We start from the raw sequence: 13,969 nt of genomic DNA, 5'->3' as shown, positions 1-13,969 counted from the left end.
AGGGACACTAGGGTTAATGTGGTTGAGCAGTGATGTTAAATGTATAACATTATCATTAATGTGCCTTGCCAAATATTTCTGGGAAATGTTTTCCTTGGTTTCTCATACACTATTTACATGACTCAAAACATTACACTTCTTTTCCCGCACAGAAGTGGAGTGACCACACACTTTTGCAATCAAACAATCAGCATATTATCTTCCAGTTTTGCTGTGTTAGGTTCTCATAATGTTCATTGTGATACTGAATAGCCAACTGTCAGACCTCCACATTGGACCCAGGATTAGTCTCAGTAGTGACATTTACAAACAAGTAGTGACTTAGGGCTTAGGCTATATGAGGCACCGATCAATGTAAGTTGATTTTTAACTGTTCACTGAGCAAGTGGCAATCTTTTACACTAGGGACATCCGTCATTCACATTCACCTAGTCTGTTTTTTTGGAACAAGATAGGAGGGGTTTGATCTAATTGTAAAGAAGGTAAGAGTGTTTTATATAATCTTTTATTACACCAGTAAGAAATAAGAACACTTTTAAGCTTTTGGACTAATGTTCTAAAAGGTAATGATTACCTTTATAAGATTACTTTCCATGTATTCCTCTAGGCATATGTGGAGTATATTAAGGATTCCTTAAATAAATAAAGATACAATCTTCTTATCTAGTATATAACACTATTTCAGATACAACATTACACAATTATGTTATTAATTGAAATGTTGACGAAATGTTGACTATACATATATATTTTTAGTTTCAAATATTTTCTGGATTTGGGCATGTGTTTCATAAAAGCATGGTGAGAGCACATGGTTTACAATTTCACTGAAGCGGTCTTGTTGTGAGACTCATGTTTCAGACATGGTAGAAATTATTTTTGTGCTTTTCAAAGAGAGCAAAACTAGGCCCAATATCTGCATAGTTAAAAGTCATGATAAGTACTAACCTAAACAGTTGATATTAGAATTGAAAAAAAGTATAGAATATGACCTCCAGAAAGATTTACTGTAAATGTATTCTTGTATTGTCTATTAGTATTGTATAACTGTTTGAGTATTGTTATTTGGAACAGAGAACATTACACTGTCCTTTGGTCAAATTCATTTCTGCCTCTTCTAGGAACGCTGTGAGGACATGGACCTTTTGCTGGCACTCCTGTTGATGTGTCTGTGCAGAGGAGTTACTGTAAAGCCATATATAAATATATTTTTTTAGCTTGAAATTTTTGTTGAGTCGTACAACAAAGTATACATTTTGCCTTAAAACGTAGATCATACAATGCCATCATTCTTTTAGTTTAAATGCCACTCTTTGTGCCATTGTGTTACGTAGACCTAACAGTGTATATTGTGTTTCTGTTCAGATTGCGAATGGAGAAACTGATGAGGCAATCCCCTTGGTGCCTCTTATTCCTTTAATGCCTAGCCACCCCATAGAGGTGAGGCCCAAAGATGAGATGTTTGGATGTTTGTTGCATTACCTGAGTAACCTGGCAACACTGCTTTGATGTACCCATGCATTTTGTATGCCCCTTTGCTCAACTGTCACCCACTATTCCTTGCCTTCAGAAAGTGGAAAACGGAAGCACATCACAATCACCAAATACAACTAACACACAGCAAACCACAGTCGCCACAAATACAATTGATCGACCAGATGGTGGCTCATCAGAGGAGGAGCAAGATGGACACTGTGTGTCTTTGGGTCGAAGCTCAGAGTCCAAGGAGGCCATAGCCATTGCCTTTCAAAGACTGGGCATGCAGATTCTACAGAACCTAGAGACAACACCCAAGAACCCCAATGTGATCATATCTCCACTCAGCATATCATTTGCTCTCTCCCAGCTGGCTCTGGGTAATGATCTATTATGGTAGCTTTTAAATTATGAGAAATTGTATGTCACTTCATATGCATAGCAACTGGCAAGTACATCTGATAGAAATGTCCTGGCAACTAGGCTGTGTATTATACAAACATTATTTTACAAAGTCAATATTATGATATGTTTGTTGTTCTCTCGTCAATTTAGGGGCAGTTAATGAGACAGAGGAGCTTCTGATGCACCATCTCAATGCAAATACTCTACCTTGCTACCACCAGTCACTGCATACTGTCTTAAAGCAGCTCAGAAACACTGACTTGCAAATTGCATCAGGCATCTTCATTGACAAAGGTTAGTACTTAAATAAATGTGGGGTTACATCTGTGGAGTACACTGTATTAAACAAAAAAATCTGTCTGGGACCATACTAACAGTTTAAACTATGATTAGAATTCCACACAAGACATTTTATGTTCATTGCAGCCTTTACCTTCTTTTATATATATAAATTAGGGCTGGGATGCGATTAAAATTTTGAATCTAATTAATTACAGACTCTGTGATTAATTAATCGCAATTAATCGCATTTTAATCGCACATCGATATTTGACCTGAGAAGCATCTTTTTTCAAGTAAAACACATTTTGTTGTACGAGTGAATCAACGAGTGAGTTTTTTTTAATCTAAATTTCGCATCCACTGGGCCAAGCAAAGCACTCTGATCGGCTACTTTTCCCTTTGCGTTTGTTGTCTCTTCTTGGTTGGTGCATCGCTATGATCAGTATGCCCGAAACTGAAGGTTCTGTGGTGCAAAAACTAAGTGCGATTAAAATGCGTTAATTTTTTTAATCGCGTTAATTTTCTGTAATTAATTAATCGCAATTAATCAGTTAAAGTCCCAGCCTTAATATAAATATATATAATTTATGTCCCTCACCACCAGTCATATGATTAGGAAAAGTGTTGTAATTAGGCGAGTGAATAGTGCCGCTCTAAAGAGAACGTTTAATGGAATCAATGGAACAGTATTTGATGTGTGTTTTAGGGTTTCAGCCAAAGCCAGAGTTTATCCTCGAATCCCAGCAACTTTATGACTCAGAGCCAATGACCCTGGAAGGGATGCAACAGATAAATGAGTGGGTTGAGAAGGCCACGAATGGAAGAATGACTGACTTCCTTACTTCTTTACCGCCCAACTTGCTCCTAATGCTCATTAACGCTGTCCATTTCAAAGGTAAACAAAGTGGCGGATGAAATCTGGCCAAATGGCATTTGTGTTGCAGGATGATCATTTCTAAAAAACAAAACTGATTCCAGGTTATTTTCACTGCTGTGGTAATATGAGTTGAAGTAATCCTCACTGTTTAAAACAGGAGAATGGAAATCTCGCTTTGACCCACGCTTCACCTCCAGAGGTGTGTTCTACATTGATGACAAACAAATGGTTGATGTTGAAATGATGGAAGGTGCCAAACACCCCTTGAGTGTGCTCACTGATAATGACTTGGAGGCTCAGGTAAAATATGTTTCCTTGAGTTGTAACTAGAGCTACAAGAGGGCCAGTTTATCAACTCTGTGTTGAGGTAGAATATATTTTGCCTCTTTAATGGTAAAGATAATTAATAATAATGATGATAATAATAATAATGATAGTAATAATAATATACAGTATATGTAAAATTCATGAGAAAAAGGACCAATGCTCAGCATTATTTTTGACATTATTTATTCTGCTCATGCAGGTGGCCCGGTTCCCATTTCAGAAGTCTACGAGCTTGATAGTGGTCATGCCCCTGTCTGGCAAGCTGAATATGTCACAAATTTCAGCAAAGCTGAATTTCACAGACTTATATGAACGTCTGCCCAAGGAAAGGGCAGTGCAGGTTAAAGTCCCCAAATTCAAACTTGAGTACACTCAGGATCTACATGACGTTCTTGCCAAGTTAGGTAAGGCTTCTCAACCGCCTCCAGTCCTTGTGTAATAGCCTAGGGCCCTAGGCCTAGATGAAGAGATGTGTATCAACAGACGTGGTCAATGAAGTATCTTGTATCTATTCAGTCTAGATCTATTCCACACCTTGACTTGAATTTGCTTGTTACTCTATATCCCATGACAGGTCTAGGGGAGATCTTTTCTCAACCCAACCTAGCAGCGATGGCAGATGGCCCCCTGCTGGTAACCAGCGTGATGCACAAGTCCAGCATGGAAATAAATGAAGAGGGAGCAGAAGCTACAGCAGCAACCTCTGTGGTCATCTCACGAGCATCAAACCCCATCTTCTATCTCAACCAGCCCTTTTTCCTTGCCCTTATGGATGATATGACCCAAGTACCAATCTTCATGGGTGTCATCAGCAACCCTAACCCTGAAGCTCCTATCTTGCAGAGAGTGGAACCTGGAAACAAAGATAAAATGGGATTTCCTACTGATAATTATGATAGCTATGGTCGCCCACCTAAGTAAGAACTATTACCTAGATGGCTGTCAAAAATAAATCCCAGACAAGGAACTGTCTTCTCCTGGTGAGACACCCCAGGTGGAAACATGAAAAAATAAAAAATGGTTTGAATTTTGTGCTATTTTGCTTCCTAAACATGTCTTCTTTCAAACTAATGCAGAATAAACGTTCAAAATACCCATAGATGTTAATTTTATGCGTGAAGGTGCCATCTTTACTTATTATTATATACACACACACACACACACACACACACACGCACACACACACACACACACACACACACACACACACACACCAGTAAGACCACCGGGTTGGTTGTTGGACAAAATGTGTCCATATTTTCCCAAATATGGAGAGGACTGACATCATAGATGTTTGATGTCATAGACCACATGAGACTGACACAATATGTCCATATATGGGCATTCCCAGATATAAGCATAATATTGATGATGACATCAGGGATCTCCATATATGGGCATAAAAGGGACAAGGACTGAATTCATTTGCAAGAGTGACTTGTGTTGCGGTTGGTCTTCTTCTTTCGTGTATCATCGTCCTTGGGAGGTTGTTGAACAAAATGTGGCCCAAATGCGGCCATATTTTCCAAAATATGGATGTGTCACGCACAGTGATGAGCTTAATATATATTTTTTTTTAAGATTTGTTTTTGGGCTTTTTTATGCCTTTATTCGATAGGACGGTAGAATGACAGGAAATGAGGAGAGAGATGGGGAATGACATGCGGCAAAGGTCGTCCAGATCGGGAATCGAACCGGCGACGCCAGCAGGCATCAGCCTAGTATGTGGTATGCGCCTTGACCACCAGGCCAGCGGGTGCCCCAGATGAGCTTAATATTGATGACATCAGGTATCTCCATATATGGGCATAAAAGGGAGTGGGACAAGGACTGAATTAATTTGCAACATCATTGTGATGTCAGAACAGGTCAGCTATATCCTTCTGCTGAGCTGGGAGGAGGTGATGTCAGAACAGGTCAGCTATATCCTCCTACTCTCACCTATGGTCATGAAGTGTGGGTCACAAAAGTATAAGGTCTCAGTACAAACAGACAAAATTAGTTTTCTCAGAAGGGTGGCTGGTATCTCCCTTAGAGATAGGGTGAGAAGTTCAATTGCACGAGAAAGACTTGGAGCAGAACCGCTGCTCCTTCACTTGGAAAGGAGTCAGCTTAGGTGGTTTGGGCATCTAGTACGGAAGCCTCCCAAACGCCTTCCTATAGATAAGGTCCTCGATGCACGTCCCACTGGAAGGCCAAAGACCAGATGGAAGAATTATATCTCCACCCTGGCCTGGGAACGCCAGTATACTCCCGGAAGGAGTGGAGGAAGTTGCTCAGGATAGGGAACTCTGGAAATCCCAGTTGGAACGGCGACCCGATTCCGGATAAGCGGTTGAAGATGATGGATGGATGGAGCTGGGATGAGGTACAAAAATTCTTAGTCTTAATGTAAGTAATCAACTGGAGAAGTTTCATTGTGATAGCAATTAGTAAGAAAGAAATACCCTAGTCACCTGGGGTGTCTCACCTTAAAACAGATTTGACAAAAGGTTTGGACAAAATACATCAATACAAACTGAAGTGTTAATAATTAATAATGTATGCAACAAATATGGGATTGAAATATCTAAGCATGATAATCGTTGCTCAGCTTTATTACATGTACATACAGCATATAGGCCAGTGGTTCTCTGCTGGGGTTCATCTGGGGACCCCTAGATGATTTTGGGGGGTCCTGAAGATGATTTCACATTGTTTTCTCACTCAACAGTAAACAAACCTACATAAAGTATAAGTGTATAATAGTGTGTGTTGTGTTTGTAGATCAGCCATTTATCTGTGGAACTGAGTCAAACTAAAAGCATTGCCTCAACTCCTATAATTCCAAGTGCTTGTCAGGGTGGGGGGTCCCTTCAGATATGATTATTTGTGGGGGGCACAGTCTGAAATGTTTGAGAACCACTATTTCAAATATTTCATTTTTATTTTAGGCTAAATATTACAAACGTAGATATTAGCAAACTTGCTGGCATGAATGTAAAACGTTTGCTAACTAAATTTGTTTTAAATTCCAAAGAAAATGTATTCAAGTTCAATTAACTTAACAACATTCCCATTTACGTTAGTATACTCATAATAAACGAGACATGTTTTATTTCGTTAACATGAGGAAAAACACCTGAAGCTATGCTTAATTTTCCCATTTCTCATTAATTGCCCCATCTTGTGACAAAGTAGAGGTACTACACGACTCTCTCTGACTGTATGTACAAGGCTCTGGTTCAACCCCATATCTGGCCATACTTTCCTCCACTGAGTTGTTCCATCGTGGCTCGTGGTCCATTCATAGCAGCGTAGCCGGCGTCCACAGTTGCATTACCAACCTACTGGGCTCTACTAACTTTCTGGACGTACTAAAAAGTCTCACATATTAATTTGGCATAATAAATAGTATGAGTATGATACTCAGAGTATCGGTCGGAGTAGCAGAGCCATGTGACGTATGTGGCGTAACGCGGTGACACACCACCACACCACGCATTCGTAACTCTACGCAGTACGCACTTGCCCCTGCCCTACTATGGATGAACTGGTCTCAAGTCAGATCTGTGGCAGTGTGTATCCATGCTTGTAGCACTAAGAAAACGCCGTTAACTGATTCCAGGTCTGTGACCGGAAAACGGAAGCTTGAGCAGTGCTTTTCTTTGGCGGGTTTGTACTAGCATTGGCGCCACACACACCGAGAGACAACAACCCGAGTAGCAGGCACTGTTCTGGAGCTCTTCTGTTCAAACACGCCACTGTTTTAGATTAAACAATTCTTGTACTCAATTTAAGAAAAGCTCTGCAGATATGATACAGCTTTCACAAGGAACGATAGAGGTAAGGTTCTGTTTTGCAGTAGGTAACTATATTGTTGACAATATGATTATGACCACAGTTCAGAGTCAAAATGGTGCTGTGTACACATAAGAACATGTCTTTGTTGAACTTGGTGGTGTCATCTATGGTTTGTTAGTAAAGTTTAGCGACTTTTCTGACTAGGTTTTTGCTCATATTGCTGTGAAATCAGCCGACAGACAAGACCCACTCCACTCCGTCTGATATTGATTGCAAAGAAAAACACAACTGAAGTTGCCTTTTATTCTGCTTTTGACATTTGTTTAAACGTGTAGAAATTAGTGAGAGTCCCTTCCCTTGAACACTGTACCGTGGGTAGGAATATTGGAAGGCAGTGTACATCATCAGAGTAAAATCTAACTACGAGTGTAATTGGTCCATTTGGTTACATTTGTACACGGCTAGAGTTACAATGGATAAAAGACAAGTAGCACTGATGATTTCACTTCTGTACTGTGGCAAGTATCTGAAACAAAGCTTACTGACAGTGACAGACATCAGAGCATTCATTAAAACCTGGAGGAAAGAGACCCAAAGGATATTAGTCACATTTCCATTTCCACAATGATGAGTTATACATTTGTGTAACTATATTACTGTCTGCAACGTTAACTGTCACAAATGACATGTGTTATCATCTGTCAAGCCATTTTTGACTTATAAGATCTGCACCTGGCTTAATGTCAACAAACTATCACTATTTCTGCCCTGGATAAAACGGAATCCATCCTCTTTGGGTCAAATCCTATTCTCAGCCAGGTTGATAATGATAACCTAGAAGTCAAAGTGGGTGACAATGTAATCACAAGAAAAGATGAAATCACCACCTTGGGTTGCATCCTAGGGGCCAAACCAAACCAAATAACTAGTTGTTTTTTTTACAGAGGATCGCCCTTCTGGTCAGTAAAAACACTTTGAAGACTCTAGCAAGAGCACTCGTTCAACCCCACCCAAAGGCCTTAAAAACAATGCTCCAAACAGCCCAAAACAAACTGATTATTAGGCTTCTGCTTAACCACTCGGCGCACCTTAAACCTGATCATTTTGTACTTACAAAATGATCAGGTTGATCCATTTTGGGTTGGGTTGGCTCATGGTAGCTGACAGTGTCCAGCATCTTGCAATGGGCCTGGTGTACAAGATACACTACACAAGTAAACTAAGATACCATGTACCTGACAAAATGTACTTCCAAACTGTCAGAGATGTTCACAATTGCAACACCAGAGGCAGCTCCACAAATCATGTCCAAACCAGATTTGGCACAAACAAATGCTTAAATCCGTTCTCCTGCTATGCTGCAAAAATGTGAAATGCCCTACTGATGGCCTTAAAGGAGTGTAAATCCCTATCCTCCTTTAAAACCGTTCTGAAAAGTCACTTACAGGTGGCTGCAACTTGAAACTCAAAAAAGACAAAGCCTACTATAAATAAAATTTATTTTTTGATATTCTTTGCATCGTACTGTTTTATTTGTCTGTCTTTTAATGTTGTATGAGTTGTAAAAAGGGACCCCAATTTAAACCAGACCAAAAGCTTTCTTGTGGTGTTTATTATTATATGAATTATAACCTGACAATCTCTGCTTGCAGGATCTGACAAAGGGCAACACTGTCAATGATTCAATGCTTCAGTTATTGGTGAGTAGTGACTCGCCTTAGCATTTTTTATTATTATTATTATTATTATTTAACTATATACGAATAATTCAACCAAACATCATGTGCTGGGTACACCTAATGAAAAAATATGCTCTAATAATCAAATGTATCCAAAGTGACATCTTTTGAGACTTGTATTGTTTATCTGTAATTGGGAATGTAATTGTGTTCTTCACATATTTGATTAACTGTAGTTGTATGACCTGCTTATTGCTAATGAAGGTCTAAATCTCCTTTTGGTCAAGTCATATATTCAGAACAACTTGGTTCATAAACATACGGCACAGTTCAGTGAAACAAATTATGCTGCTGTTTTTATTAATTGATCTAAATCATGAACTTTTGCCATGTTTCTCTCAGAACATCCGTAAGATTGAGAGTGGGAATGGTGCTGCCCGATTTAGACTGATGATGAGTGATGGACTACACACCATGTCCTGTAAGTATAGAATAATAAAACTTAATTCCTTGATTTAGAAAGGAATGTTTTGCCCATTAGAGGCCCTCCTTCAATCATATTCATACATTAATGCCCTGCTCAATCTCTTGTGAAGTGAAGGGCAAAGTTCTCAGTAGTTGGCCTTGCCTGGTATTAATCAGCTCTTTTGTATTTCTACCCTCTTGTAGCTTTCATGCTCTCAACCCAGCTCAACCACATGGCAGAGGACAACAGACTGGTCCAAAACTGTGTCTGCTGCCTCAAGAGGAGCGTGACCAATGTATTGAAGGATGGACGGTATGATGAATTAGTCTTTCTTGTTAATGATCTACATTTAATAGCTCAGAAGATGTCTTAAAAAGACAGAAAAGTGGCCGCACACACCGTAGCCAAAGTGCCAAAGTTTATTGTTGGACATTGTTGGAGAATAATTATTAAACCAACGTTTCGGCAGTACAGCTGCCTTTTTCAGGGTATGATACATTTAATAGCTGACATTATGACACAGTATGATGAATTAAGGTCTTTGCTCACTGCTGTGTTTTTTCGGAGCCCGTAAATAAAGGTGTTCCTGCTGTTTGTTTATCATTTGTCAGACGGGTGATTATTATTCTGGAAATGGACATAATAAAGTCTGCTGATGAAGTTGGTGGAAAGATCGGGGAACCCATTACTTACGTGGAGGGTAAGGCTTCAACACAAACACATTTTTGTTGCCAACTTGCATATGTTACGTTGAGTGCTCCTCTCACTTTTGGTCTTCCTTAGGTCAAAGTAAGCCAGCTCCACAGCCAGCTGCAAACCCTCCACCACACCGCCCCCTGCAGCCCCAAAATGGAAATGAAGGTAAACACTGCTTGGATCTCTTCTAACTGGACTGCATTGCCATTGTGCAATATGAAAATAATATACAATATATGATAGTTTCTTTGAGACATAATGATACTAACCACTATTTTCACACACATGTAGTCATCTCCTCCTTTTACCATTGCGCCACCCGAGCCTTAGCCTCTTGACTTGGGCTTATGCTATTAGGAATTATTTGGATGTTTCTTAAATTGGCACCAGATGGCAGCATTTGTGTGTAGTAGACATTTTGGGTGAACAGAATGGTCGACAGAATGCTATTGAGAAAATGTGCCATTTTAGGTCCTTCTGTCAATTTCTTTAATTTATCATCACCATGCTGAGTCTCTACTCATTAACAACTGACATAATAAATGACTCACTATGACAATCTGGTATGTGAGTTATTAGCCATCTATGCCTGCTTACTGTGTTTTATGGATTTATGTATTGTCCAGATACATTTCCATCTTTTACCTAATATGGAAGAAAACTATTCTAGAACCATGCAATTTATTTGAATTGGCTAAGTTTACAACATGGCTTTCAATCATGTCAGAAGGCAGGAGCACTCGGCACAGTCCACAAACACCAGCTCAATGGGTGATGACTGTTCTGATTAATACAATAATTCCAAACAAACCCATATTAACATTAACATTTTTTTTAGAACATTGGCAGTTTATGTTAACCCATTCAGAACGGGTACACATTATTGTGTATCATTATTTTGTGCTTTAACTATTGAAAAATAGCAGATATACAAGCTCACAGCGCGACACTGCCGCGCTGCGAGCTTGTAGATCTGCTATTTTTGAAAAATCGTGAAAATTAGAATTTTGACCCGGTTCTATAAGTGTCTTTTGAATCCTACGATTTTTTTGAAGAACCTATGTTTCTATGTCAGCAATCTGGCCAGCCATAGTCAAAGTAAGAAAAGGTCCTTTTCACTTAAATACAGTTTATAGTTGTTCATGTCATAGAACTTTGAGAAGGCCAGCAGAGATGAAATGCAGCCTTGTGCAGTCCTCTGTGTGTCATAACAGGTATTCATCCCCCTAATCTGCCGTCCGGGAATTGGAAATTGTGCCGAGCATCCTCTTCATCAGCACAGTTATTTCTCTATGTGTGCCGCTTGATCTCTGGGTTTAATTACCAGAAATGCAGTGGTCGGCAAAGTAGAAGGACTTAACCGGACACTTTGAACTTTAATCCGCCATGTGAGACGCACACAAATCAAATGTGCAGCGCTTGTCCAAAGAGAAAATCTCCCAAGTCTGTCAGCTCCGTTCTCCAGGGGGAAGTGCAACTTTAGTTTGTTACAGCATATAAGGCTCTTGCTTTGATTCTATGAAATGGGAATAATACCTCTGAAATGCCATCATGTAACACCTAGCTTCAACAGGACTTTTGTTACCTCCCTCTAGTCCCTCCTAATGCAAGCTTTCCAGATCTACTGCAATATGTTCTATTACTATTACGTTACAAAGTGTTTGAAGGCTTTAAACCTACAAACTGTCCTTCATGAACAGAGATATAGTGATCAAGGAGTTGTAATCTAAAGAAAGTAGATTTTTGCAATTCGGCCCTGATGAATAATGTACTGTATGTCTGCTGTGACCTGAGTTTACTAGTCTACTTCACTACTCATCATGTTTCTCCTCATTCCTCCGAATAGTGAACAGAGTTCCTAATAGGGACCTTCCCTTTGGGAAGAAGCCACAATCTGCTGTGCCCAGCACTCCTGGGGGTAGCTCCAAAGTCGTGCCCATTGCCAGCCTCAACCCGTACCAGTCTAAGTGAGTATTTGATGTCCTCTAGAGAATCGTGGTTCACAATTCCCGAATCACAATGTTTGCCATAAAATACAAATGTCCTAACATGAAACTACAGAGCAGTAAATACATTTATTTTACCCCATGACATGCAAGAGTTAGAGTTGGATCTGAATAGGGAATCTTGCTGTTATAGCCCACAGTATAATTCTGAATAAAAGCTTAATTTTCCATTGGCAAATAACATACTGTACAGTATACATGGTTTGCAGCCAGACATTGTGGGGAAAGAGATTGACACATCTTATCTCAGTCATGGAGGGAGGCATAACTGTTATGATTCTTAGTAAGATTAGAGGAGTCCACTTCAGTATGCATTATTTTGATTGACAAGAGAAGAGATAGTTGTGTTTGACAGGCATGGGCATTTATCTGTTTTGTAATTAATGAGAATATAAAGAGACTGCTTGATCATCACACTATTCTTAGATCAGAAATTATATAGATAGATATCTCTTGACACAGTATCCAATTAGAATACCACTACTCATTTCAAATTGAATCACCCTGACATGAATCGCCTTCAACCCTGTGTGTTAGATGGACCATCCGAGCCCGTGTCACTAACAAAAGCGGCATCCGCACATGGAGCAACTCTAAGGGTGATGGCAAGCTCTTCTCCATGGAGATTGTGGATGAGAGTGTGAGTATCAACAGGGTTATTCCGACAACTTTTATTTGGTCATTGTATCTATCTGTATATATCTCTCTATATATATATACATACATACATACATACATACATACATGCATACATGCATACATACACACATATACTATACCAGTGATGTTACTTGGTTTTCAATGTAATGGGTCCCGGGACCCACAGGTGGTCATTCAAATGGGTCCCAGAAAAGTCCTCAATACAATGTTTTCGAGTGCTTTGAGCTTGTAGATCGGCTATTTTCAAAATGTTTGCCTATTTCTTATATTTATTTTACAATTTGGCTAATGTTTGAACTTAGAACTACTAAAACTACTAAAACATGTGCCCCTAATTAATTTGGGCGCGCAAAATAGCGGTGGAATCAAAACATTGACGTTTCTATCGCCTGTTTAACCCTTGCAGTGCCTATCCCGAACAAGTTCGGCTTTATTTCAATCCAATACAATATTTTATTTGCTATTTTACTTACCCCGAGCTGCTTGGAGCAACGTGGGTGGTCCTTGCTCGTCCAGCGCTAGCCAACGAGAGACGCTAGATGGTCCGACGATTTATTCCATTGAAAATGGTTTAAAATAAAGCCCCCCAAAAAAAACTTGATATATACTGTCGGCGGCGCGACGTATGCCAGGGTGCCTATCCCGAACTAGTTCGGGATATTTAATAAAATGAATTATTTAATCGGAGGCCTCAACGAAGCCCCGGTCTAAATTTCCATCCATGGCCGGGACTTAGACTCGGCCATCCACGGGCCGTAGTCGCGCTAACGGCCGCATCGCGCCGCCCACTCCAATGATAAATCACATCTTTAGACAGGATTTTCTCCGGATTGTGTTCCCAGACCCAAAGAAAAAGTTTTTTGCGACTGAAATAGCTTTAGATCGGGCTTCTAAATGGGTTAGCATTTTGGCTACGTGTCAGCTAGCTTCCTCCTATCGTCACCCATAGCATTGGCTGGAGTGAAATCCCAAGGCACTTGGGACAGTGTCGACGAAAGCTAGAGCGAAGGTCTATGGAGAAATTTCTGGCACTCTAGCGCCCCTTGTGGCCGGCGGCACTGTATGAGTTAAGACTTTCTACGTGGATTTTATTTGTGTTAACGTAGGGTAAAGTAGGATGCTTTCACCCATGAACAATGGTGGTGTCTGTGGAATTTAAAAATGTTTTTCTTTTACTGCGACCCGGTAAATTATTTTAACATGGACTCCAATGGAGGCGCATCCCCGGGACCCCAGGACCATGACATGAATGAGTCCCTGGGCGACTTGAATGAGTTTTTGATGCGGGATGCGCATGTAATGACATCACTGC

General features: G+C 40.0%; 2 protein-coding genes across 4 annotated transcripts in view; both read left to right on the top strand.

The window, feature by feature from the left end:
• The first annotated feature begins 276 nt into the window (after positions 1-276).
• serpinf2b (serpin peptidase inhibitor, clade F (alpha-2 antiplasmin, pigment epithelium derived factor), member 2b) lies at positions 277-4,462 on the top strand. Of its 2 annotated transcripts, none has more exons than XM_080732350.1 (9): positions 277-482; positions 1,122-1,187; positions 1,366-1,440; positions 1,571-1,856; positions 2,032-2,175; positions 2,870-3,058; positions 3,198-3,340; positions 3,567-3,771; positions 3,942-4,462. In XM_080732350.1, exons 2-9 carry the CDS (start codon positions 1,137-1,139, stop codon positions 4,286-4,288), a joined length of 1,440 nt encoding a protein of 479 aa, XP_080588476.1. In that variant the 5' UTR covers positions 277-482; positions 1,122-1,136; the 3' UTR covers positions 4,289-4,462. The 2 variants fall into 2 exon arrangements, with proteins under 2 accessions (XP_080588476.1, XP_080588477.1); XM_080732351.1 differs by lacking the exon at positions 277-482 and adding an exon at positions 540-563.
• Positions 4,463-7,055: 2,593 nt separating this feature from the next.
• rpa1 (replication protein A1) overlaps positions 7,056-13,969 on the top strand; it is a 50,436-nt gene continuing 43,522 nt past the window's right edge. For both annotated transcript variants that reach the window (XR_013962254.1, XM_080731439.1), the window contains exons 1-8: positions 7,056-7,192; positions 8,803-8,850; positions 9,232-9,310; positions 9,499-9,607; positions 9,907-9,995; positions 10,079-10,156; positions 11,838-11,958; positions 12,535-12,637. Coding sequence is in view for 1 of the 2 variants with exons in the window: in XM_080731439.1 (XP_080587565.1) it covers positions 7,163-7,192; positions 8,803-8,850; positions 9,232-9,310; positions 9,499-9,607; positions 9,907-9,995; positions 10,079-10,156; positions 11,838-11,958; positions 12,535-12,637 (657 nt within the window). In the remaining variant the exon portion in view is untranslated. The remainder of the gene's footprint in view (positions 7,193-8,802; positions 8,851-9,231; positions 9,311-9,498; positions 9,608-9,906; positions 9,996-10,078; positions 10,157-11,837; positions 11,959-12,534; positions 12,638-13,969) is intronic.

Source organism: Nannobrachium achirus (assembly GCF_963921795.1).
Source record: "Nannobrachium achirus genome assembly, chromosome: 8".
NCBI lineage: Eukaryota > Metazoa > Chordata > Actinopteri > Myctophiformes > Myctophidae > Nannobrachium > Nannobrachium achirus.
Note: the sequence above shows the minus strand (reverse complement) of the source record. Positions and strands in the feature narration are given on the sequence as shown.